The sequence below is a fragment of the Aquarana catesbeiana genome, linkage group LG03, assembly GCF_042186555.1.
Source record: "Aquarana catesbeiana isolate 2022-GZ linkage group LG03, ASM4218655v1, whole genome shotgun sequence".
Classification (NCBI taxonomy): domain Eukaryota; kingdom Metazoa; phylum Chordata; class Amphibia; order Anura; family Ranidae; genus Aquarana; species Aquarana catesbeiana.
This window is the reverse complement of record NC_133326.1, coordinates 270,698,182-270,725,183: the sequence shown is the minus strand read 5'-3', so window position 1 is coordinate 270,725,183 and position 27,002 is coordinate 270,698,182. Positions and strand designations below refer to the sequence as shown.

Sequence of the window (27,002 nt, the reverse complement as noted above, 5' to 3'; positions counted from 1 at the left end):
GCTGATGCGGTCCATCTGCTGGAGGTCCTGCCTTTGTCACCTTTTCTCTCTTGGTGTCAGGAAAACTCATCAGAATTGGCTCATGCAGATAGCAGAGGAACGAAGCAGCAGAGAGAAATTACATTTAGTGCTCTTAATTGGGACAAGTACACACTATAGTGGGATATGCTTTGTGCGTATTTCATGTCTGAGGTTAACAACCACTTTAAGCCAACGTGAGGCAAACTTGCCTCCTCCTCTGCATCATCAAAACACAGACTGAAATCCTTGATAGATATTGCAGTGCTGTCAGCAGCTATTGTTGATTTCTAATAGCTGCCCTGTATATAATAGAATAGGGGCGGATCTCAACGAAACCCTGAACTATTACAATCAAAAATCTCTCTTTATTAAACCTGACATTTATATTACATACCTCATTATGCGTGTGATGGCTGCTAGTTCATGGCTATAATCTCTTATGTGTAGAATATTATGATGTACTATTTCAGTTCAAGTGACACCAAAAATGTTATTACTGGTGACAATTTGCTACCCATTCTTTGAGCACATCCTACAACTTCTACGTATAGAGTTCACTTTATCAGCACATGTCCCTTCTCTTGCATGTGAATTTGAATAAACCTTGTTCAGATTTGTAACAGCGTTTACAGCTGCTAGATAGAATTAAAAAAAATGTATTCCATTATTCATCTTTCAGTCTTGAACTTTAAAGAAACAATTTAATAATAAAACAGGGCCCAGATCAAGGTTGTCTGGATTAACCTGTATGAGCTTAAAGAGCAGCTACAACTTAAAATTATCCTTATCAATGCACTTTGTTATATAAAGGAAGACCAGCTTATTACCATAGAATTTTTAAACAATCTTTTAAATTAGAAACCTATCCTTTCAAAAATAAAATTGGTACACATAAAAAGAAACACAGGAACATTAAATACCTTAATTAGGACAAGGTTAGCATAATGATGTACATTATACTAAAGCCTACTACACACTACTAGTTTTTTCTTCGTTCAACCCAGCATGGCTGAACAAAAAAAAAAAACCTGACAGCTCAGGAGGAGCCGCTGTACTAATGTGTAACTCAAAAATAAAAACCTGAATTTAGCTCAAACGCCTCCTCGCTTGACAGAACAAAAAACTCTCACACCCCACCGTACATCTCAATAAGGCAAAAAGTTTAATGGTTTGAAAAAGTTATGGAAAGCTACATATAGAAAAACAAACATGACAAGACACATACATTGCTAAAAGAATGTGACCACCTCTACAGTTGTATTGCAGAACCATAAGTGCTATTGTGTTGTTTATATTGTATATAATGTCCTCTATATTAGCACTAAGCTACTTAAGAGAAGAAACATAGATGGAATTGTACACCCTGGTAGCTGGCAAAACTGTCCTGTGAACTAAAGGAGTGAAGATGAACCACAGAAAGTATAGATGTTGCACCAAAGTCCCAGCTCCAAATGAACACAGACCGATGGCAAATGGTGAAGACAACCAAACATGTTTCCAGAGGCTGGTAGTAGTGGTCTAGAGGAGGTTCAAATGTCAGGAACAAGATGTGAACGTGAAGTATCTTTCATATATTCAATTGTGAAATCACTCTGTATCCTAGACTCCCTCCCTCGCACTAAAAATAGATGCACAGTCTATGTAGATCACTGGGCTACCAATGAGATTCCTGTGGAGTCCTTTGAAGTGCATGATCCGGGTCTAAGTGAGTTGTTACACAGCCACTATTCCTTCAAGATAAAATATTGAACGGGTACTTATCCGGTCCTGGGGTGCTTCATCAAACTCAATGCTTGCTCATCACTAGGGTTGCGCCGAAATTTCGGCGGCAGAAAAAAAAATGCAGAAAATTGTGTTTTTGCTGATAATGGAGCCGCAAATCGGGCAGGGCACCACCCCTGGTGCCGCCCATTGCGGGGGTGTCATCCTGGTGCGCCCCAGTCCTCTCCTGTACTATGTTTGCAGTCTCTGACAATCTACTGTATCATGTCTGCATTCCTTGACCATCTCCCGCATCATATCTGCAATCTCTGGCCACCTCCTGTAACATGTTTGCAGTCTCAGACCATCTCCTGTATCATGTCTGCTAGAGGTGCATCGAATGGAAATTTTGTTAATAATATTAGCAGTGTGTTTAAGTTTAAGTAAGAGATTGCAGACATGATCCAATAGATGGTTAGAGAATGAGGATATGATAGAAGAAATGGTTAGAGTCTGCGTACATGATACAAGAGATGGTTAGAGACTGAGGACATGATACAAGAAATGGTTAGAGACTGAGGACATGATACAAGAGATGGTTAGAGACGGCAGACTGCATTTTTCTTGAGTTTTCTTGCACTAAAGGTGCCAATAATGGCCAACAATAAATTCATATGAATTTAAATTGATTATATTAATTAAAACGTCGAATATAATACAATTATATATAAAAAAAAACTCTCATTTTCGGTATTGGTTTCGGTTTTCGGTCTAGTGCATCCTCCATTTTCGGTTTCGGCACCAAAATTTCCATTCGGTGCACCCCTAGTCATCACAGGTTGTGCCATGCTTCAAATCCTCAGGGTGAAATTGATGTAGTCACAACATCAGAGGTGGTCACATAAATCGCCTGACCGGTTTCAATGGACTTCTCCTTTAAATGGCTGCTGGTGCATGTCTCTCTGCATGCTGCATCATGTTCCACATTGGACAGCGCCATCTAGTAGTGCACATCCAGACGTTGATACTGCAAGGCGGATCACAAAAACCAAGTAATGCCCTTGTCCAAAGATGGAGACAAATCCTAAAGGTGGATCCCAACAAAACAACAGTGCCAAGATAAGACATAGGGCTACAGAACCATTAAGTAGCTTGATATCAATTTGTTTATGTAAAAAATCCAAAAAATCCAAAATACCCTAATATGTACAGTGGGCTGTGAAAGAAAAGAAAAGAAAAAAAAGGGACTCAAACTGTCATTCAATCCTGGAACCTTCGTGGCCTCAAGTTCCCAAATCCAGTGGGCTTCATGTTGAACCGGCTGGCCAAAGTTGCCCCCCCCCTTGTCCTGTGGGATCACTTCCAACACCCAACATTTCAGGCAACTGGGGTTCCTATCATGTTGTAAACATATGTAGCGCTTACCCCCGAAGGAGCGGCTGAATATTTGCTATATCCGTAATTCACGTTTACTACTCAACCCTCGCAGCCCATAGATTTAAAAGTCACAGTCCTTAATGCTTTTTCTTAATGCTTTATTCATCTACATAAACTGGGATGGGAGAAGGACTTCCTTTGAGATGCTCTTTTGTTACATTGTCATCTTTCAATGATTCTTACAGGAAAATCTACGAACAATTGCGGATAGTCAGGAAATCATTTTAAACGATCTCTTCGATCAGGGACGATGGAAGTAGATTTGATAGAGAATGAGTTGATAAAGAGTCACTCTGAATAACTCCTTCATCTGGATGACTTTAAAAGAACGATCCATATCTCTATATGTGTACTTGCAGCTTCACCGCTACCTCTTTACCACTACTTCCCACCGACATGGTACTTCCAAATTAAGCTAAAGGAGAGCCACTCTGAATAACTCCTCTCGCTTGACTGATTGGAATCCTGGGGCAATGCTTAACTCAAAGTCATAGGCCATTACTGCCCATCTCACTGACTTGTGCACCAACAACCCTCAGCCTCTGGTAGTACCCTTCCCTTGGACTTTCACTCACGTGATCAATAGTCCATGTGACACTCATAAACGATCGATCGCCCAATTTCCTTCCGTTTTGTTGTTACTTCATCCGCAATGATTCTCAGTTTCTCTACCTCTTTGTGGCCCGCTTCCCTCCCCACAGGGGCGGCCTACGACATCCACGACTACACACTGTAAGATGTCGTCTGTTCCTCCATGAGGATCGGATCTCCACCCTTCTCGCTAAGGTGAAGCTCCGTTGGCTCCCCGGAGGGGAAAACCTCCAACTTCCCCTCCGGGAACCAGGCTGGCTCTCTCGCTCCTCAAAGCAGGACCAGACTCGAACTCCTCTCTGCACCATGTGACCCCGCTTTTATATGAGAGTCCCGGGATTACCAAGCAAATTAATGATTGGCCGAACCCAACACATAAACTACCTGTCACTCAACTATGGAAATCAACAAAACAGGCCTGCTGTAATAGCATCAGCCTGTCTAAATTTACCTGTCACAGAAAGCTAACAAGAAAGGTAACCTACCTAAAAGTTGGTGCCCGCTACACATACATGTCTCACAAGTGGTGCTTTTAGATGGTAGGTCTCAATCTCAGAAATATTTTCTTGAAAGCGTTTACGAACTGGTCTAATTGTCTTACCCACATAAAAGGAATTACATGAGCAGACAACTACGTATACTACCCCCATAGTACCACAGTTAGCAATTTGTCTACATTTAAGGAGCCTCCCAGTAGGTAATTGTAGGGTGTCGCCCTCTCATGTGGGAGCAAGATTCACAACTTCCACAACGTGTCATGCTTACATGTGCCGAATATTGGGGGGGTTTCCAAGAGATGTCACTGTAAACCAAAATATCACTCAGTGATCGTGCCCTTTTGTATACCAATTTTGGGTCTCTTGAGATGAATTTGCTAACTGCAGCATCCTCCCTCAGGAGGTGCCAATGTTCAGAACAAATGTCCCTTATTTTATTACTCTTCTGTGTGTATTGTATACTCAATCTTATGGGACTGGATATCCTTACATTTAAAAATAAGAGAATCCCTGTCACTGCTCTTCACCCCACTATAGACTTGTGTAAGCCACTTCTTATTATAACCTCTCGATTGGAATCTTTCCCTTAGAACTTGGGCTTCCTCCTCAAAGTCCTGATTTTTTGTACAATTACGATGGACCCTGAGGTATTGACCAACAGGTATGTTTTTTTTATCAATGTTCTGGGGTGGATACTTTCTGCATGTAATAGACCGTTGGCCGCAGTGGGCTTCCTAAACAATTTTGTTTGGATACGCCTCTCTTTGTCCACTAATATTGCCAAATCCAAGAAAGTGACACTCTCCCTGTGAAATTCACAGGTAAAATGTAAATTGGAAGGGTTACCACCCAGCATCCTGACAAATGACTGCAATTCTGTCTTACTACCCAACCACAGCAGGAGGACGTCGTCAATGTACTTGTACCAGTGTAAAATCGTGGACCGGCACTCTGAGGATGCCCCCCCTCCATCAAACAGCCAATTCTCCAATCACTTAGGTAGATGTTCGCATATGCCGGGGCACACTTTTTACTTAAACTTTTTATGAATTATAGATACAAAACAGAGCCATTGGTGCATACCCTGGCTAACTGGTGCACATAGCCATGTGCCTAACAAGATGCAGCTCATAACTTACCTTACCAGCTAACCATTTACCACTAAACACTAAACAACAAAATACACACTGCCCAGGCTACAGTTAACAGGATAATGATTTGGAATAATGCTTTTTGGAGGACCTTCTTCCCATTCTAGCTATCAGGACTGGACACTGTAAGTGTAATGAGATTAAAATATTGGTACACTATCTGTAGGGGGCTATCAAACCACTCACATATCCCAGGCATAGATCTCAGCTCCATGTAAAGCCATGTATATCTGCAGGAAGTTTAACTATATTGGTCTACTAACGTCTGAGCATCTACCATAGAATCCGAATCCACAAATGCCAAACTTTTTCATATTTCTTGGGGCAGCCGTGGGATAAGTATGTTGCTTTATAAAGGGGTATCACAGCATTGACCGACTGCTTCCATATTGACAACGTAGGGGGACCAGCTGACCTCTATTTGAGAACTATGGCCTTTCTTGCATAAAATAGGAGGATACTTTTTAAAGTGCATGTTGCTTTAGCGAATGACAGTAGCTCTACTAGCCCAAGGAGACAAACACTAACCATCAGGGGAATAGGAATAGTGGTTAACCCGTGGATGAATTGAGTCACCTCCCACCTAATCTTAAATCTGTGGGCATTCCCAAAATATGTGTGAAACCTGCAGGAGTACCAGAGCATCTCCAGCAGCTAGCTGAGGAGGCTGGGTGTATGTGATTTAGGCGTTATGTCGTATAATATATCCTATGTAACATTTTGAATTGAATTAGTTTGTCTGTAGCCACAACCAATGGCTGAAACGGGTAGTCCAACATATCCTCCCAGTCTTTGTTGTCCAGCTCCTGCACCTCCGTCCGCCACAAACCACACAAACTGTCCAGGCCAACCTGGATGGACGGCAGCAGTGCTCGGTGTATTTAGGATAATGGTTTTAGCAATACAGCGTCTTCCAATATGCCAGGTCATCCTGCTCTAGCCAAAGCTGGATGGATTTAAATTGCGAATTGAAGGCATGGAAGAGTTACAGGAACCTGAAAAAGAAAGAGATCGGTAATTGAAATTTGTTTTTCAATCTGTCAAATGTGAAAAGCCCAGATCTATCACATAGTTACATAGTAGGTGAGGTTGAAAAAAAAAAAGTCCATCAAGTCCAATCTATGTGTGTGATTATGTCAGTATTACATTGTATATCCCTGTATGCTGCAGTCGTTCAGGTGCTTAGCTAATAGTTCCTTGAAACTATTAATGCCCCCCTCTGAGATGACCGCCTGTGGAAGGGAATTCCACATCCTTGCTGCTCTTACAGTAAAGAACCCTCTACGTAGTTTAAGGTTAAACCTCTTTTCTTCTAATTTTAATGAGTGGCCACGAGTCTTGTTAAATTCCCTTCTGCGAAAAAGTTTTATCCCTATTGTGGGGACACCAGTACGGTATTTGTATATTGAAATCATATCCCCTCTCAAGCGTCTGTTCTCCAGAGAGAATAAGTTCAGTGCTCGCAACCTTTCCTCATAACTAATATCCTCCAGACCCTTTATTAGCTTTGTTACCCTTCTCTCTACTCGCTCAATTTCCAGTACATCGTTCCTGAGGACTGGTGCCCAAAACTGGACAGCATATTGTAAGTGCAGTCGGATCAGAGTCTTGTAGAGCGGGAGAATTATCGTTTCATCTCTGGAATTAATCCCCTTTTTAATTCATGCCAATATTCTGTTTGCTTTGTTAGCAGCAGCTTGGCATTGCATGCCATTGCTGAGCCTATCGTCTACTAGGACCCCCAGGTCCTTTTCCATCCTGGTTTTCCCCCTAGTGTATAGATTGCATTCATTTTTTTTGCCACCCAAATGCATAATTTAACATTCCCTCCAAGAGTTTACATACTATTGATGTTAGGCTAACTGGTCTGTAATTCCCAGGGAAGTATTTTGGGCTCTTTTTAAATATTGGTGCTACATTGGCTTTTCTCCAATCAGCTGGTACCATTCCAGTCAGTAGAGTGTCAGTAAAAATTAGTAACAATGGTCTGGCAATTACTTGACTGAGTTCCCTAAGTACCCTCGGGTGCAAGGCATCTGGTCCTGGTGATTTATTAATGTTAAGTTTCCCAAGTATAATTTTAATTCTGTCCTCTGTTAACCATGGAGATGCTTCCTGTGATGTGTCATGAGGATAAACACTGCAGTTTTGGTTACTGAAGCCCCCTGATTCCCTCGTGAAGACTGAGGAGAATACTAAATTCAATACCTTCGCCATCACCCCATCCTTTGTAACCAGATGTCCTTCCTTATTCTTTATGGGGTCAATATGGTCTGTCCTCCCTTTTTTACTGTTTACATACTTAAAGAATTTCTTGTGATTTTTTTTTTTTTTTTGCTCTCCTCCGCTATGTGTCTTTCATGTTCTAGCTTAGCCATCCTTATTGCACCCTTACATTTCTTGTTGCATTCTTTATAAAGTCTAAATGCTGATAATGATCCCTCAACCTTGTATTTTTTGAAGGCCTTTGCTTTTATATGCATTTTTACATTGGAGTTAAGCCATCCAGGACTTTGTTTGCTATTTTAAATTTATTACCCAATGGGATGCATTGGCTAATGCCCTTGTTTAATATGCTCTTAAAGCAAACCCATCTCTCCTCCGTGTTCTTTGTTCCTAAGATTTTATCCCAATTTATGCCTTCTAGCAAGGATTATAGTTTAGGGAAGTTGGCTCTTTTGAAATTCAGTGTCTTTGTATTCCCCTTATGTTTCCTATTTGTGTAATTTATACTGAAGCCACACACATATGTCCATCAAATATTTAATGCCCCTGCTGGCCCAGAGCCCCAGGTCCTACAGTGAGTGAAATTCCCGTAACCTTGGGTTACACCAAAGTGGTGTGTTAGGGGACCAACAGCCTCTTGCAATATTAGGTCTGATTACTACAATATGCCATGCTGTAATAACTGCTTTCATAGCAAATGTTAGGGGTGTATGGGAGCCCCTCGACCCCCTATAAAGGGCATTACGAAGGGCCTCAAAGGATCCCATACGCTGGGGCACACTTAGTGAGATGTACGGTGGGCTGTGAGAGTTTAGTGAGCTAAATTCAGGTTTTTTATTCTTGAGTTACACATATATGATTTTTGCTGAAAGCTCCCGCTTCTATCCTTTTTTCCCTCATCCATTTGATGAGGATACACAAACTTTTCAACTTTATTTTCATTTATATTAGCATATATATAGGCTTTAATTTGATTTTCTTTTTCTTTTTCGAGTGTTGCAAAGCCTCTGTACTAACCATGCAATGTTAATACAGCGATCTCCCCTGCTGTGCTATTGTGTTCTGACAGGGGGACGGCCCCCTGCCAGAACACACCAGTCAGCACTCTCAGCCATTGGCTGACAGCGCTGATCGCGAGTCGATCGACAGACCTTTTTCAGTCATACCCTTTCGACAGAAGCCGCCCGAACGGAACAGCTGCAGTACACATGGGCTGAATGTCAGCCAGTTTCTCTTGAACAGGCCGATACCGCCCAACATTCGGCCCGTGTGTACAGGGCTCTACCCCATACCCTAAGCACAAATATTTCCATCTAATTGTTGCAGCACCACCATACTTTCAAGAACTTCAGAATGATACCTCTTTCCTACGTCTTCTTACAGTACATGTGCCCCTGCTACTGACCACCTATATGACATAATCTCTCCCCTGTCCTGTCCTGACCTGGCCACCTCTGTCTACAACAGTTCACTCTCATCAACACTAGATGCACTTGCTCCTCTAACCACATGCAGAATCAGGCCCCGACCGTTGCAACCCTGGCAAACTGACAACACTAGAAATCTCAAGAGACATTGCCATGCTCTTGAACGACTGTGGCGTAAAACCAAATGCCTGCAAGACTTCGCTCTATATAAATCTGCCCTTCTAAAATACAATTCCTGCCTCCGTGCTGCCAAACAAGCATACTTTGTCTCTCTTATTAATTCCTTGTCATCCAGTCCCTGTCAGCTCTTCTCAACCTTTAACTCTCTGCTTCGTCCCCAACCCCCTCTACCCACTAACTCGCTCACTGCCCAAGAGATCGCCAATCACTTCTAAGACAAGATTGATGCAATTTGTGAGGACACCTCCACTGTGTGTACGTCTTCCCCACCCAACATACCTTGCCTAGCAGCACATTCAACACTCTCCTCTTTTGAATTGGCTACTACTGAAGAGGTTACAAAACTTTTCTCGGATGCCCACCTAACCAATTATCCCTTGGATCCTGTTCCCTCACAATTACTACGGTCACCCTCTTCTTCTATCCTATGTACCCTCACCCACATCTTCAATCTCTCCCTCTCTAGTGGCATCTTCCCCTCCCCTCTAAAACATGCTCAGATCACTCACCACCCGCTTAGTCTACAACCGTCTTAGCTCCTACCTCAGTGAAAATAACCTTCTTGACTCCTTACAGTCTGGCTTTCGCTCGCAGCACTCCACGGAAACTGACTTACTAAAACTCACTAATGATTTACTAACTGCTAAAACCAACAGCCAGTACTCCATACTCCTACTACTTGACCTCTTTGCGGCCTTTGATACTGTTGACCACCTGCTCCTTCTCAATAAACTACATTCCCTTGGCCTCCGAGATTCTGCTCTATCCTGGTTCTCTGCCTATTTATCACAGCGCACCTTCAGTGTCACCTACAACTTTGTCTCCTCCTCTCCATTGCCCCTTTCTGTGGGGGTCCCCCAAGGCTCTGTTCTTGGACCCCTTCTCTTCTCTATCTACACCTCCTCCCTTGGTCACCTAATAACTGCCCACGGCTTCCAATACCACTTATACGCTGATGACACCCAAATCTATCTGTCTACTCCTCACCTCACTCCTTCAGTCTCCTCTCGCATTACTAACTGACATACAAGCATGGATGTCGCACCACTTCCTTAAACTAAATCTCTCTAAAACTGAGCTATTAATATTCCCCCCCGCCCGTGCCCCCCTCCATGACTTTTCCATCAAAATCAACAATGCAACCATCAGTCCCACCCCTCACGCCAGGGTACTAGGTGTAATCCTAGACTCTGACTTGTCATTTCAGCCTCAAATCCAATTGTCAAAAGTTTGTAGAATTCACCTCCGTAACACCTCTAAAATTCACCCCTTTTTAACAAATGAAACCACCAAGCTCCTCATTTACTCTCTTGTTTTCTCTCGCCTTGACTATTGCAACTCCCTTCTCATTGGCCTACCTCTCCATAGGCTATCCCCTCTTCAGTCTATGTCTTCTGTTCACATTTTCGTTTGGTTTTACCAAGTGAAGGTTCAGGCCTTAACTAATGCCAGCTTCCATTCTTCAGGCAGCTCTGTAAGCATTATTGAGCCCCTTTTGTTACCTCTAGTTTACTTGTGGGCCTGTTAGAGTTTTGTTTGCTGTGTTGCCAACCCCTCAGTAGGACTGCTTTTGGGCATCCCAGTGTCTCATAAAAACTTCTAACTCGTGTCACCTAATGAACTCCAAGAAAAGGATTTTGTGGTAAGTTAAAAATCCTGTTGTTTACTTAAAACATTTTTTTATGATAATGTTTGACTATAGTAAATGTAATACAAGTAACATATTTAGTGTGGACAATTTTTCCATGAGAAGCAGATGTTCCTTGAAGTGTTTGATAATATTGTACCTCTGACCTTAAAATTTCCTAGGCATCGAACCCTGGGCAGTTTGAGAATGATAATGATGTTCTGTGGCAACGAGGGCATGTCCCAGAGACAGTGGTGTCTCATGGTCGAGTAGGAATTAACACCGACACACCTGATGAAGCATTGGTTGTTTGTGGCAATGTGAAAGTGATGGGGACAGTTATGCATCCATCTGACAGTCGAGCAAAGAGGAACATCCAGGAGGTGAGCCCCAAGAAACTGCTATGCCTTTCTAATGGACATTACTGTAGAACAAAATCAAATGCTGTGACATGACACGTGGCCTTCTTAGGACACATCCGAACAAGACTATATATGGGTTGTCCCCAAACTGTGCTAAAATTGTATTTTTCTTCTTATCTTTATTGATGTAATCATGGCACCAATACAATGAGTTATTGGATTCTCCAGAATTTAAGAGATTTGAATCTATACAAAACTGTAGTTCTTGGTCACAGTGCTTGTATGCTGCAGATCTCCTGTAGACTTTATTAGGTTTGAGAAATTATTACAGGTAGAGCAAAGTAAAGGTGTGTAACTGGCAGCTCTGGAAATGAATATAGGAAGTTTGAAGCACTGCAGTTAATAATGTTAGTGATATCAAAACCCTTGTTTTTTTTTCCATCAATTTCAGCAGATGATTTAATAACTTACTGAGTATGCATAATAGTAAGAATTTACTAATGCACAAACCAATAACTAACACTAGTGAGTAGCTGCCAACACAAAATATGTTCCCACGCAGTGATAATTGAAAGTAAATAAATGTGGCGCTTTCTCAGTAACCTAAAGTGCTAATGCAATATGAATCCTCAGGTGATAATACAATAATATCCAAATATGCACAGATAAACAATTCATCAATGACCAAAATGATAATAAAGTGCTAGGTGCAAAGGATCAAAATATCACAAAGAATAACTAATAAATATTAATCACAGTGCAGAGTAATAATAAATAATCTCAATTAATAATTCAATGGTGTTCACACGAATTCATCAATATCTTCAATATAATTAAAGTGCAATAGAAAGGTGCAGTAATAACTTGTAAATAACAAAGTCCATAAAGTGCTTGGTGCAACAAATCTTCAGTGCAAAAATGAGTTCATAGTGTCACCCATCACAGTGCAAACCAGTGTATCCCATTTTTAAGTACTGCTTTCACCATCTGTGTATAAAGTGTGCCACAGCCTCTCACCTCAAAGGAAGATCCCTACAGGTCTAGTCACATTTAAGATGAATCTTTCATAAGTATCCACAGCAGCGAGCTCTTTCCTTGTAATCCTCTACTAGATCAGACCAGCGGTGTTCTCTGATACAGGCAGGAATTTCCACTAAATATAACAATCTCCTCCATTTCCTCCACTTTTCTCCAGTGTAGGCTCACATGTAATAAAAATGAGTCTCCATGTGTAGCATTCCAATACAAATATTTATTAAAAACGTAGTAACTCACATAGAAGTTCACAATCGTCAGCTTTCACATATATCAGGGACTTCCTGTCTCGGCCGCGACTGGTAGTGATGTTCACCCGGCTCCTCCTGACACGTTGCATGTCAGAACATGTGACTTCACCCTTGACCCACCCGTCGGGAGGAGCCATTGCATTATTAATTGAGATTATTATTACTCTGCACTGTGATTAATATTCATTAATTATTCTTTGTGTTATTGTTGATCCATTGTACCTAGCACTTTATTATTATTTTGGTCATTGATGAATTGTTTATCTGTGCATATTTGGATATTATTTTATTACCACCTGAGGATTTATATTGCATTAGCACTTTAGGTTACTGAGAAAGCGCCACATTTACTAAGTATGCAGCTTTTTAATCTTTTGAAGTGGTTGTAAAATTCAATAATAATTTCTACCTATAGGTAAGCCTAAAAGTGCACCGTTTAGGAGATATTTACTGTATATGCAGCCGATGACATCATCGGCGCATGCGCGTTGAAGGAATGGCCACCCGTGCCGTTTCTTCTGAGCCCTGTTCCATGACCGGCGGCTCCAGTCAGTCACACAGCCAGAGTCCACGGACCTAGAAAGGAAAATGGGTGAAGTCGGATATAGCCTCCAGAGGTGACAACGCATCAGTGGAGGGCTTCGTTTGCAGGTAAGTTTCACATAATGTGCTAGCATGTGATGCATACTAGTACATTATGCCTTTACTTTGCATTTAAAAAAAAAGAAAGGCAGCGCTTTACTTTTTAATACTGTATGTTCCACTGGTGTCATGATCACTGTCCCCAGATTTCCTCTTATACTTGTAGCAACCTATGGAGTCAGTATATATATATTCAGGAATTAGAACTGTCCCCCCCATACTGTATGCATCAACAGAAACGCACAGTTCTGTAGCCTGGGATTGTTTGTACCTGCCCAAATAATCTCCAGTAATCCCTTTCAGAAACTAAACAATGTATTGACCATTTACTTTTATCCTCTCCAGGCAAAATAGCTTTTTTTTTTGCTTTTTTTTTAATTACGCATGTACAGTAATTAATTAACATGTTTCAACCCTAAAAAGGGTCTTAATCATATGCCTTTGTATGGATAAATACATTTTTTGGAACCTTGAGCTACAGTTTCTCACAAAAGTGAGTACACTTCTTACAATTTTGTAAATATTTTATTATATCTTTTCATGTGACAACACAGAAGAAATTACACTTTGCTACAATGTAGTGAGTGTACAGCTTGTATAACAGTGTAAATTTGCTGTCCCCTCAAAATAACTCAACACACAGCCATTAATGTCTAAACTGTTGGCAACAAAAGTAAGTACACCCCTAAGTGAAAATGTCCAAATTCTGCCCAATTAGCCATTTTCCCTCCCTGGTGTCATGTGACTCATTAGTGTTAGAGGGTCTCAGGTGTGAATGGGGAGCAGGTGTGTTAAATTTGGTGTTATCGCTCTCACTCTCTCATACTGTTCACTGGAAGTTCAACATGACACCTCATGGCAAAGAGCTCTCTGAGGATCTTGAAAAAAGAATTGTTGCTCTACATAAAGATGGCCTAGGCTATAGGAAGATTGCCAAGACCCTGAAACTGAGCTGCAGCACGGTGGCCAAGACCATACATCGGTTTAACAGGACAGGTTCCACTCAGAACAGGCCTCACCATTGTCGAACAAAGCAGTTGAGTGCACGTGCTCAGCGTCATATCCAGAGGTTGTCTTTGGGAAATAGAATTATGAGTTCTGCCAGCATTGCTGAAGGGGTGGGGGGGTCAGCCTGTCAGTGTTCAGACCATACGCCACACACTGCATCAAATTGGTCTGCATGGTTTTCATCCCAGAAGGAAGCCTCTGCTAAAGATGATGCAGAAGAAAGCCCGCAAACAGTTTGCTGAAGACAAGCAGACCAAGGACATGGAATACTGGAACCATGTCCTGTGGTCTGATGAGACCAAGATAAACTTATATGGTTCAGATCGTGTCAAGCATGTGTGGTGGCAACCAGGTGAAGCTGCATGGGGCTTCATAAGTGCTGCCAGCATTGGGAGCTACAGTTCATTGAGGGAACCATGAATACCAACATGTACTGTGACATACTGAAGCAGAGCATTGTCCCCTCCCTTCGGAGACTGGGCCGCAGGGCAGTATTCCAAAATAACGACCCCAAACACACCTTCAAGACGACCACTGCCTTGTTAAAGAAGCTGAGGGTAAAGGTAATGGACTGGCCAAGCATGTTGCCAGACCTAAACTCTATTTAGCATCTGTGGGGCATTCTCAAACAGAAGGTGGACGAGCATAAGGTCTCTAACATCCACCAGCTCCGTGATGTCATCATGGAGGCATGGAAGAGGACTCCAGTGGCAACCTGTGAAGCTCATGCCCAAGAGGGTTAAAGCGGGGCTGGAAAATAATGGTGGCCACACAAAATATTGACACTTTGGGCCCAATTTGGACACTTTCACTTAGGGGTGTACTCATTTTTGTTGCCAGTGGTTTAGACATTAATGGCTGTGTATTGGCTTATTATGAGGGGACAGCAAATTTACACTGTTATACAAGCTGTACGCTCACTACTTTACATTGTAGCAAAGTGTCATTTCTTCAGTGTTGTCACATGAAAAGATATAATAAAATATTTACAAAAATGTGAGGGGTGTACCTGAGATACTGTGTGCAGGATCATCTATATATACTCTGAAATAAGTATATATTTTTTTCCTATGCAGGTTGACACAGTAGAACAGCTCAGAAGAATATCTCGCATGAGGCTTGTGGAGTATGACTATAAACCCGAATTTGCAACAGCTTTGGGAATAGATTCACTTCATGAAACAGGTATTTGAGCCCTTTGCTCGTCCCTAAAGCAGAACTTCACACAGCTTATTTATTTTTTTTTATTTCTGGTGTGTAAAAAAAGTTACTTTTTCTGGGATGTATGCCAAACCTGCATTGTTGCTCTGTACTGTAAATATATACTTTTTGTCATGTCCGTTATTACAGCTTCTTCTGTAGTTCTGGCCCACTGAATACAAGAGCTGCAGCCCACCCCCCTTATCTCTTGGCCATTCAAAGAAAGGTCTGTGTTTTACAGATGGAATGAGGTTTTGATGTTGGTAGCAGAATTTTGGTGTCTGTGATAACAACAATGGATACATTTGCCTATATTCCCAAATTTTGTCTAATCTCTAGATAATTAGACAAATCAGAAATGTTTCAGAAGTGCAGAGGCTCATCCAATTTGTTTTACAAGGGACGCCTTAGTAGTTGCCATCGTGATAGATCAAGAATACATGAATGAATTACTATATTTTCTAATATGAGATAATATACTTATAAGAGAGCCCTGTATATTTTAAAAAATAACTAATGGGTGGTCGGACATTCAAACACAGTCTGACTGCCCTCAGCTACCTTTGCTTGCCATAACATCAGACATCTTTGCATGTTTAGGGACCTACAGAGCAGGGCAGGCTAGGGATGTGTACAAAATGTTCCTATCCTGAACGCAATTCTTTAGCGTTCAGGAGAAGGAGGTTTAACCTCACCTGAACACTGCAGCTCCTAAACTCTGCTAAAAGCCTATGTGTACATCATGGGTGCGCAACCTGTGGCCCTTCAGCTGTTACATAGTTAGTCTAGATGAAAAAAACACAAGTCCATCTAGTTCAACCAATAAAAGGGAAAAAAAAATCCTTAAAAAAAAGAAAAGAAACATAAATCCTATATACACAGTCCTATACAGTTGATCCAGAAGGCAAGAAAATCCCAGCAAAGCATGAACCAATTTTCTCCAGCAGGGGAAAAAATTCCTTCCTGATCCCCTGATCAGCTGTTACGGCACTACAATTCCCATCGTGCCTTTGTCTTTGGGACTTTGCAACAGCTGGGGGGCCACAGGTTGAGCACCCATGGTGTACATGGACACACAGGCTTTTATGGAGTTGAGTTTAGGAGCTCTGGCAAAAAAATGCCAACAGTACCTAAACTCAAGTTTAAGAGCTGCCAGATTACATGAAGCCTTAGGCTTTCTTTCCTTTATTTTCACCTGGTGATCTAGCCATTAAGTCCATTGTTTTGCAAAGGAACAAGCTGTCTAGCAGAATGTAACAGTTACAAAGATGAGACAAACCATTTAACACTGGCAGAGGTACTTACTATGGTCAGCTTTTATTTATTTATGTAAAAGCTGTATCCCAAAAGAAAAAAAAAAAACAGTTTCCTGTAACTAATTATAAAGTATTAGTTGAAGTGTGGCTTCAATTTATCAATGTATCCAAATCTGCTAGTGTATCTAACCCCCCCCCCCCCCCCAACTGATAATGCTGCTGTCCAAAGGTGCCCCCTGTGCTCATTCATCCAGATTGGGGGCCTCTTAATACAGGAGGTGTGTTATTGGCCAGATCACCAGATGAAAACAGAGGGGTAAAAACCTAAAAAAAAATATGGTGCAGCCACCATATCTAATGATTGGTAAGTTGCAACATATTACATTTTTGGTTTTGGGTTTAATACCACTTTAACCGCTTCCCGACCACCTCACACAGATATACTGCAGCAGAAGGGCACATACAGGCAGATTAACATACCTGTACGTGGCCCTTTAAGAGGCGGCTTGCGGGCGCGCCCTCCGGGAACTCCGTGACTGCGGGTCCCGCAGACTCGATATCCGCGGGGATACCCACGATCGTCTCACGGTGAGGAAGAACGGGGAGATGCTAATGTAAACAAGCATCTCCCCGTTCTGCCTAATGACACTGTCACTGATCACAGCTCCCTGTAATCGGGAGCTGTGATCAGTGATGTGTCACACACAGCCCCTCCCCCCCACAGTTAGAATCACTTCCTAGGACACAATGAACCCCTACTGTGCCACCTAGTGGTTAACCCCTTCACTACCAGTGACATTTTTACAGTAATCAATGCAATTTTTTAGCATTGATCGCTGTATTAATGCCAATGGTCCCAAAAATGTGTCAAAATTGTCTGATGTGTCCACCATAATGTCGCAGTCATGATACAAATCACTGATCGCCGCCATTACTAGTAAAGAAAAAATTATCAATAAAAATGCCATAAAACTATCCCCTATTTTGTAGACGCTATACTTTTTGCGCAAAACAATCAATAAACGCTTATTGGGATTTTTTTATTTTTTACCAAAAATATGTAGAAGAATACGTATCGGCCTAAACTGAGGGAAAAAAAATGTTTTTTTATATATTTTTTGGGGATATTTATTATATCAAAATGTAAAAGGTAATGCGTTTTTTTTCCAAAATTGTCGCTATTTTTATGTTTATAGCGCAAAAAATAAAAACCACAGAGGTGATCAAATACCACCAAAAGAAAGCTTTATTTGTGGGGAAAAAAGGACATCAATTTTGTTTGGGAGCCACGTCGCACGACCGCACAATTGTCAGTTAAAGCGACGCAGTGCCGAATCGCAAAATGTGCTTTGGTCTTTGGCCAGCCAAATGGTCCGGGGCTGAAGTGGTTAAGAAATAGTGAACTGTTTGCGCCATTTTGATTTTTTTTTTTTTTACAGCCGAACTATCATTCTCTAACCTAAATGTTTTTTGGTGATTGATGGTTGTACAATGTGCATTTATCTTTGTAGTAGCCACAGTTCAGTTCTTTTTTTTTTTTTTTTTTTTTTTTGTTTGTTTGTAAGCTATATGCCTGACTTATTACTGCTAGATGTCAATTGGCTAAACTACAGTGGTGATTTTAATCCCATGCCACTGAACATTTTTTATGTTTGCAATTACTTAAAGCGGAGTTCCACACAAAAATGGAACTTCCGCTTTTTGGAACCCTCCCCCCTCCGGTGTCACATTTGACACCTTTCAGGGGGGAGGGGGGTGCAGATACCTGTCTAAGACAGGTATTTGCACCCACTTCCGGCATAGACTCCCATGGGAGTCTACGCCTCTTCCCGTCCCCACCGCGCTGTCTCCTGGGAAACACACAGCTCCCAGGAGAGAGCGGGGATCACTTGGGACGCGCAGCGCGACTCGCGCATGCGCAGTAGGGAACCGGGAAGTGAAGCCGCAACACTTCACTTCCTGATTCCCTCACCTAGGATGGCGGCGGCAGCTGCCGAGAACCGAGCGGGTTCTCGGCGTCGCCTGCCGACATCGCTGGACCCTGGGACAGGTAAGTGGCCATGTATTAAAAGTCAGCAGCTGCAGTATTTTTAGCTGCTGGCTTTTAATATTTTTTTTTTTGGCGGTGTGGGTGGACCCCCGCTTTAATCTGCAGTTGAAATTAGTGAGGTGACTACCAGTAAGTCGTTAAATCACTTGATAGCCCAGGACTAAAATTGCCATTGTAGTTTAGCCAAGTGTTTTAAAACTGTCTGGTCTAGTAGAAAATACATTATTTATCAAGGTATATAATAGCATGTCACAACCATATGGATAACACCAATGCTACCATATGTAAACTAATACATATTTCTATATTTCAGGTATAATTGCTCAAGAAATGAGGAATGTTTTACCACATGCCGTTAAAGAAACTGGCAACATCAAATGTGAAAATGGAGAAACAATTGAAAATTTCCTGATGGTAGATAAGGTAACTCCATTTATTTCTATAGTTTACTGCAGAAGGAAAGGTAATGTTTTTACATAGTTGCACTTATTACCATCATTCGAACTGGATACACTGAACTGTAATCACCAGATTAAAAACAAATACGTTTTCCTAGTAAACACTGGGTTATCAATGACACTCAAACTACTCTATAAGTACCATTAGGTCGATTTATGTGACTTGCTCCTTAGTTTAGGTAACATGATCCAGAAATTAATATGCAAAAATGATATACTGAAAAAGCGGTCATAGGGCTTCATTCAATAAGCCATAAAATAGGTGTTGTTTGCCACAATAATGTTAGTTTTCAACCATGTGACTGCTGTTTTCCATTGTATGTAGTCCACATTGCTGCAAATATATATATATATATATATATATATATAAATAAAATAGAGTATAAGCCGAGGCTAATTTTACCACAAAAAACTGGGAAAACTTATTGACTCGAGTATAAGCCTAGGCTGGGAAATGCGGCAGCTGCTGGGTAAACAATACCTATCTGCAGCCTCACTGTGCCCATTTGCAGCCTCACTGTGCCCACCTGTACCTTTTGATAACCAAAACAGCGGGTATCTCCCGCTGTGTCATGCAGTCTTAACTGGTCGGCGGCCCTCCACTGTAACAAAGCCCGTTGCCTCCTTGTCCATGATAGACGGAACACTGGTTCAGTTTCCCAGCATTGTATCAGTGTTCAGTGTTCCGTCTATCACGGACGAGGAGGAGGCGTGTGCTGAAAAAGTCGGCTTATACTCGAGTATATATGGTAATTGTTATTATGGCCAATAATGGTTATTTTAAGTGAGTTGAATCTATAGTGTGGATTTCTCTAAATTTAGCCAGTGAGCTAGTATGCATGCCCATAGGTTACAGGAGGTGTGAATTCTAACAGTTCTGGTATGCTATTTTCATTACCTAAGGTAAGACATAATTACCTACATGTTAACGATCTAAATTCAGTTTACTGCAGTCATTTAAGGGAAAAAATTACATCTGATTGGTAACTACAGATTTGTCACTGCACTGAATAAATAAATGTTGCTGTATTTTTGCATTATAAACAAAATTATTCCCCATACAGTAAATGATCATAAAAAATAATGGGATGGCTTTCTCTTTCAGGACCAGATTTTTATGGAAAATGTAGGAGCAGTAAAACAGCTCTGCAAACTCACAAATAACCTTGAAATGAGAATTGAGGAACTTGAAATATGGAACCAGAAGCTTGCCAAACTAAAACGTATTAGCAGCCTAAAACAAACTGCCAATGAGAGGCCTTCTTCAAGGGTAGAGAATACTAAAAGGTTATTATGATATAATGGAAAAAGACATATATTTTATATTTACATGGTGGTATTCATCTTTCCCAAACCTGTTTAAATAAAACTGTCTTTATTTTATCATTTTTAACATTTAATGCCTGACTATAATCACTTGGGTCTCCAACAAGCAGTTAATTTAGAGTAGACCAGATGTAAAAATAAAGAGAGCTAAGAGTTGGCTGATGGATGATATTAGTATAGATTTCTTAGTGCTCAGGCTAAGACATTAACTTTATTCCCAGTTCCCCAGCTGCAGGTATTTCTTGTCCCCCTGGGCAGATGCCATGGAACCATAAGTAATGCAGCTCTTCCAAAGTCATACAATCCCTGAAAAAGTTGGTGCAAAAATATAATGCAAATCTCTAAATTTAATAAAGTCCAACATCTAAATTTTCTCTTATGTGATAAATTCTTACTTCTTCCCTTATAAAAATATTAAACTCTCAATAGGTATTTTGACCGTAAAAAAAAACAGTAGGTCATGCAACACTTAAAATAACAACTAGCTTCTCCAGATATATTACTACTTCACCTAATCCGTGCTCCGCCTTCATACCTTATACATCCTCCACGGAATGTTCCCAAAAGTAACAAAACAATAATCTAGTATATTCAAAACAAATCTCATACATCAATACAATTGAATCCCTGATCTTAAAGTGCAATTGTGAAAGCATTCAAGTCAAGTAAGGGTTAAAAATGCTCACAGAAAAGCAATTTCTTTTTCATACATCAGGGGACACAGAGTCAGGCTAATATTCATTACCTACTGGGTTATACTCCATCACTAGGTGAATGGACACTAGTAGACCAAAGGTCTTCAAAAAGGAAGTGATCCCCTATATAACCCCTCCCACACAGGAAGCACTTAAGTTTTTTACCAGTGTCTGTAGGGTGGATGGCACAGTTTGTTTCGGCTCTTTGAGCTCCAGGTCTCTAGTCCCACAAACGGTTCTTAAATTAATCAAGGGATTGACCGATCGGATCCATTTGACACAGGCTTATATGCTTAGGTAAATGGTACCCAAGCCTCGCAAAGAAGACTCTTGCAAGGTTTTGCCTGTAATGCGGCCTATGGGCGCTGGACCCTGCAAAGTGGAATCCTGGACACCACAGTGCTAAGGCATTCTTGCAGGGTGCTGTACAGGTCCAAGGGAGTGGACCCTAAACATGAAAAGGGTACCCAGTCCTTGAAGGGCCTCAAGTGACAGGAATCCGCCATAAAGGATGAAGTTTGGACTCCTAGTTTCTAAGCTGCCCTGCACCTTGATGGGTAAGTGAAACCCCTCTACTTATTATTGTGGGGTGTCCCAGTGATTGTAACAATTAGTCAAGCTAGCTAGAGCCTGTGTGCAGTGACCATACAGGGTGTTTTGGGCTAGCTGTGGGTGTTTGCAAAGTGTACCTTTTTTTGCTTGTGTCTGGCTTTTTGCTACCTGTATGATGGCGCACGATGGTGTGCCATTTCGACTTGGTTCACCAGGTCGCACGTGCGTTCGCAAAAGCTCCGCTAGACTTAGCAGTTGTTTGGTGGCCATGGCGCACACGGCTTCACCACACATGCGCAGTAGCCTTTATCTGGGAGCACGAGGATTTGTGTCATACACGAATACAGCCACGCCCCTCCACCGGGACCACGCACGTGCGTACCCATGCATAGAACATTCCGGCGCACACCCAGCTTATTTAAGCTGTATAGGCCAAGCATGCAGTGCTTCCAGACAGCTGTGGGACACAGAGCAGGCTCTAAACAGACACTTGCAGCGGTTCATTCTTTCCTTACCGGGTCACGTGAGTCACCAAGTGTTGCTTGGCAGGCTAAAGGTGCTTAGCAGGATTGTTACATAGGGGCTTGGGAGCCCTATTAAAGGGTCTCCCTTCTGAGTTGTTTTAATACTACACCCAAGTACTTTTTTTGTGGCTAGTAAATGTCTTCAAAAAAGAGGAGTGGGACTAACACTACAGGAAAGGACACACCAATGTCGTCAGTAATTCCTGATAAACTTAGTCGTATCCCTAGTGTTGTATCCCCTGAAAGACCAGAGGCTTCCGGGCAATCGGAGCCGCTGCGCCTATCTGGTATTGTGCCTACACTCAATGCTGCTGCTTCACCCTTTATCACTAAGGATGAACTGTCCTCGGCCCTAGCCGGGTTAGAGCACAGGATTGCTGGCATGATTGCCTCCATCCCGCAGGATAGCAGAAATCGTGACAGAACCCCCTCCCCGGAGCCTTACAGTCTGGAGCAGGAATGGGTTGAGGATGGGTAAGAGCTTAAAGCTTGGGACTCTGTGGAGGGCTCGGCAAACGAGTCTGCTTCCAAGCAATCTGGACAAGAAGATATCCAGTTGATGTCTGCACCTCAGTCGCAGAGGCTTTTGATCTGAAATGGTTTGTTCTGCCTTTAAGTTGCCTCTTGCAGAGGTGACTGAGCCCCCCTGGTCCTCTTTGGAATCCCTGAGGCCTCTTCAGGCCGCACAGGCTTTCCCTCTACACCCCCTGTTGGAACAGGCAGTGTATGCCGATTGGGAACATCCTGACAGGATTTTTGTTCCTCCTAAGAGGTTTTCCCTTTTATATCCCATGGATGAAAAGTTAATTAAAAAATGGAGCATGCCAGCAGTAGATGCAGCAGTTTCTTCCTTAAACAAGAACTTAACTTGTCCGGTAGATAACACACAGGGTTTGAAAGACCCTGTTGACAAGAAATTGAAGTCATAATTAAAGGCTTCCTTTGGCCAGTTCAGCTATTCAGCCAGCTGTTGCAGAAATTGGTATCTGCTAGTCCGTAAAGGATCAGGTCAAAGGGCCTGATACGCCTAACCAGGAGGATGATCTGCCTGAAAATAAGACCGATATTTCTCGACCGCTATGTTTTGCTATTGACACTTTAAAGGATTAAATACAGCAGGTTTCTCGTTTGGCTCTCTCGTCTGTACATATGCGCAGACTCTTATGGCTTAAAAATTGGTCATCCGAGCTTCCTTGTAAAAAGTTATTGGCAGGTTTCCCTCATCATGGGGAACATTTATTTGCCAATCATTTGGACAAATATATCCAAAAGATCTCTGGAGGGAAGAGTTCTCTACTTCCTGTGAAGAAAAGCACCAGACATCCCTCGTTTAAAACCAAAGGGACTGCTTCCTCAAATGTCTCAGCGTCAAGGCGGTTCCGCCACCAACAGGGTGCTAGGGCCAGGGGCAAGCTGTGAGCCAGAAGAAGCCCTGGGTCCAAGATTCTTCAAAACCCAGCACCAAGCCCTCCTTTTGAGGGGACGCCCCCACTCCATTGAGTGAGGGGGAAGGCTGCTGCATTTTGCAGACATTTGTAGAACAATAATTCAGGACGAGTGAGTCACCCCAATTATATCTCGTGGTTACAAGCTAGAGTTTGACCTAAGATCCCTGAACAAGTATCTACTGATACAGTCCTTTTGGATGGAGTCTGTCCGCTCAGTAGTAACCTCACTCCAGAGGGGAGACTTTCTAGCCTCCATCGATATAAAAGACGCGTATTTACACATACCTATCTTTCAGCCTCATCAGAGGTTCCTACGTTTTGCAGTAGAGGAACGTCATTTTCAGTTTGTGGCTCTACCCTTCCGGCTGGCTACAGCTCCCCGGGTGTTCACAAAGGTCCTAGCACCTGTACTGGGTCTTTTAAGGGCCCAAGGGATCCTGGTGCTCGGTTATCTGGACGACCTCCTACTCAGAGATCACTCATTACAGGCTCTAGAACAGAGCATAATATGCACAATGCGGTAATTGAAAAGCTTAGGCTGGATCATAAAATACAGAAAAGTCAGCCTTGAGACCAGCTCAAAGTCTAAAGTATTTAGGTCTGATCCTAGATATGGTTCAAGCAAGAATATTCTTGCCACCTGTAAGGATCTGTGCCCTGAAGGTTCAAGTGCATCAGATAAGGGGCACCAGACAACCCTCCATTTGGCTCTGTATGAGTCTTCTAGGGAGGATGGCATCCTCCTTCGAGGCAGTGCCCTATGCCCAGTTCAATTCCAGGCCTTTACAACAAGATATCTTGTTGGCCTGGATCAGAAGAGGAAAAGCCCTGGATTATCCAATATGCTTATATCCCCGGGCACGCTTAAGCCTAAACTGGTGGTTGCAGGATCAGAACCTGCAAAAGGGAAAATCCTTTCTCCCGGTAACTTGGAGAGTAGTGACTACAGATGCCAGAATCTCAGGCTGGGGAGTGACCCTAGAAGGGCTCACAGCTCAGGGGAAATGGTCAGGGACAGAACAGATCCTGCCCATCAACGTCCTGGAAGTACGTCTGGCTCTATGGTCCTGGATGATGGAGCTTCAGGACTGCCCTATCAGGGTTCAGTCCGACAATGCCACTGCAGTGACCTATAAAAACCACCAAGGCGGTACCAGGAGTCGTTCAGCTTTGAAGGAAGTGAACCACATACTAGCCTAGGCAGAGGGACATGTGCCGATTATATCGGCAGTCCATATCCCGGGAGTAGAGAACTGGAAGGCAGATTATCTCAGCCGCCAGCAGATCTGCCCAGTGGAATGGGCCCTACACCCACTGGTATTCTAGGAAATTTGCCAGCGTTGGGGATGGCCAGAGGTCGACCTATTGACATCCAGGTTCAACAACAAGCTACAGCAATTTGTGTATCGAACAAGGGATACTCTGGCAATCAGAGCAGATGTTCTGATAGTTCCATGGAGACAGTACTCCCTGGTTTATGCTTTCCCTCCAATCCCTCTTACACTTTTGTTGCGCATGATTTGGAAAAAGGGAGTTCCAGTCATTCTGGTGGCAACAGCCTGGTCCAGAAGGCCCTAGTTCCCGGAGATTGTGAGACTGACAATAGACGGGCCATGGAGGCTTCCACATCACCCCGATCTACTGTCTCAAGGTCCTATATTGCACCCCAATTTACAGTCTCTAAATTTGACAGCATGGCTATTGAAGCCAGCGTGTTAAAGGACCGTGGCATCTCGGGATCAGTAGTGTCTACCCTAGTGAATGCTGGAAAAGCTGTCACTAGGAAAATTTATCATAATGTCTGGAAGACTTGTATTACTTGGTGTGAAACCAGACAATGGCATCCTCGGGAATACGTGATTGGAAGAATTCTCTCTTTTCTACAGTCAGCTGTGGAGATCAAATTGGCTTTGAGTACAATCAGAGGTCAAGTTTCGACCCTATCAGTAGTCTTCCAAAGGCCTTTAGCCTCCCATTCACTGATCCGAACCTTTATGCAGGGGGTAACTCGCTTGCTTCCCCCGTTAGGTCACCTATGTGTCCTTGGGACTTGAACTTGGTGTTGTCTGTGTTACAGAAATGACAATTTGAACCTATCAAGGAAATTCCATTAGACTTGCTGTCACGCAAGCTAGCCTTCCTGATGGCCATCACCTCAGCTAGAAGGGTGTCGGAGTTGGCGGCCCTTTCGTGCAGGGAACCATACTTGATCCTTTACCATGACAGGGTCGTTTTACGACCTGTTCCATCCTTTTTGCCAAAAGTGGCGTCGGCCTTTCATTTAAATCAGGACATTATTTTGCCTTCGTTTTTCTATCAGCCTCGTTCGGCGGAAGAGAGGCGACTGCATTCTTTGGACGTTGTCCGGGCAGTCAAGGTGTATTTGTCTAGATTTGCAGAGATCCAAGGATCAGACTCCTTTTTTGTTTTACCAAAAAGGACCCAAGAAAGGGCAGGCAGCTTCCAAAGCTTCCATTGCCAATTGGGTCCGTCAATTGGTCATTCAGGCCTACAGTCTGAAACATAAAGCTCCTCCCTTTAGGGTGAGAATTCATTCTACCAGGGGTATAGGAACCTCCTGGGCTTTTCGCCATCAGGTATCTGTGGCTCAGATTTGTAAGGCACCTACCTGGTCTTCAGTGCATACGTTCACAAACTTTTATCAAGTGGATGTTTGATCAGTCAAGGATTTGGCTTTCAGCCGCAGTGTACTGCGGACTGCCGTATAAGTTCTGATGGCTATTGGAAGGGTGTCTCCCTCTCCTCAAGGCTATTGCTCTGGGACATCCCAGTATGATGTGCCAAAGAAAATGATTTTACAGGTAAGTATGACAAAAAAATCCTATTTTTCCAAACCGCAGAATAACAAAGAAGGCGGCTACCGTACTTCATGTTCCCGTCTGTATGTCTGATGTCACTTCCTTGACATGTTTCGTCACCTGACTTGTTCAAAAAAATCTTGGACCCCCCCTTTCCTTCCTGGAATGGTTTCTAGTTACCTGAAATTATTAGCTTTGCACATGGTTATTATGACATGGATGTGCATTATGGTCCACTTACCAAACAACCAAAGCGCCTAAACTGAAAGAATGGTTCATGCAGTTGGATAGAATATAAGATTTAAATCCGTGCTGTGTGATCAGTGCAAAAACACCACACGTGACAAGTTAAATCGTGGCGCTATTACTAATGAGTCTGTTCCACCTCCTGTGGTGAAAAATTCAAATCTAACGAACACCTCTTTGCTGGTGCTTATCTACATATAGTGCAAAAATAGAAAGATGTGTGCAATAGAACTATAATGAAAATATACTATTGATAAATCCACATCAAAATA

The 27,002-nt window shown here is 42.4% G+C and overlaps 1 protein-coding gene across 1 annotated transcript in view; it reads left to right on the top strand.

Annotated features, from left to right (window-relative positions):
* Nucleotides 1-27,002, top strand: part of MYRFL (myelin regulatory factor like) — a 184,662-nt gene that overhangs the window by 43,565 nt on the left and 114,095 nt on the right. The window contains exons 8-11 of the mRNA XM_073620053.1: nt 11,041-11,241; nt 15,233-15,341; nt 18,976-19,085; nt 20,226-20,407. Coding sequence (XP_073476154.1) covers nt 11,041-11,241; nt 15,233-15,341; nt 18,976-19,085; nt 20,226-20,407 — 602 coding nt within the window. The remainder of the gene's footprint in view (nt 1-11,040; nt 11,242-15,232; nt 15,342-18,975; nt 19,086-20,225; nt 20,408-27,002) is intronic.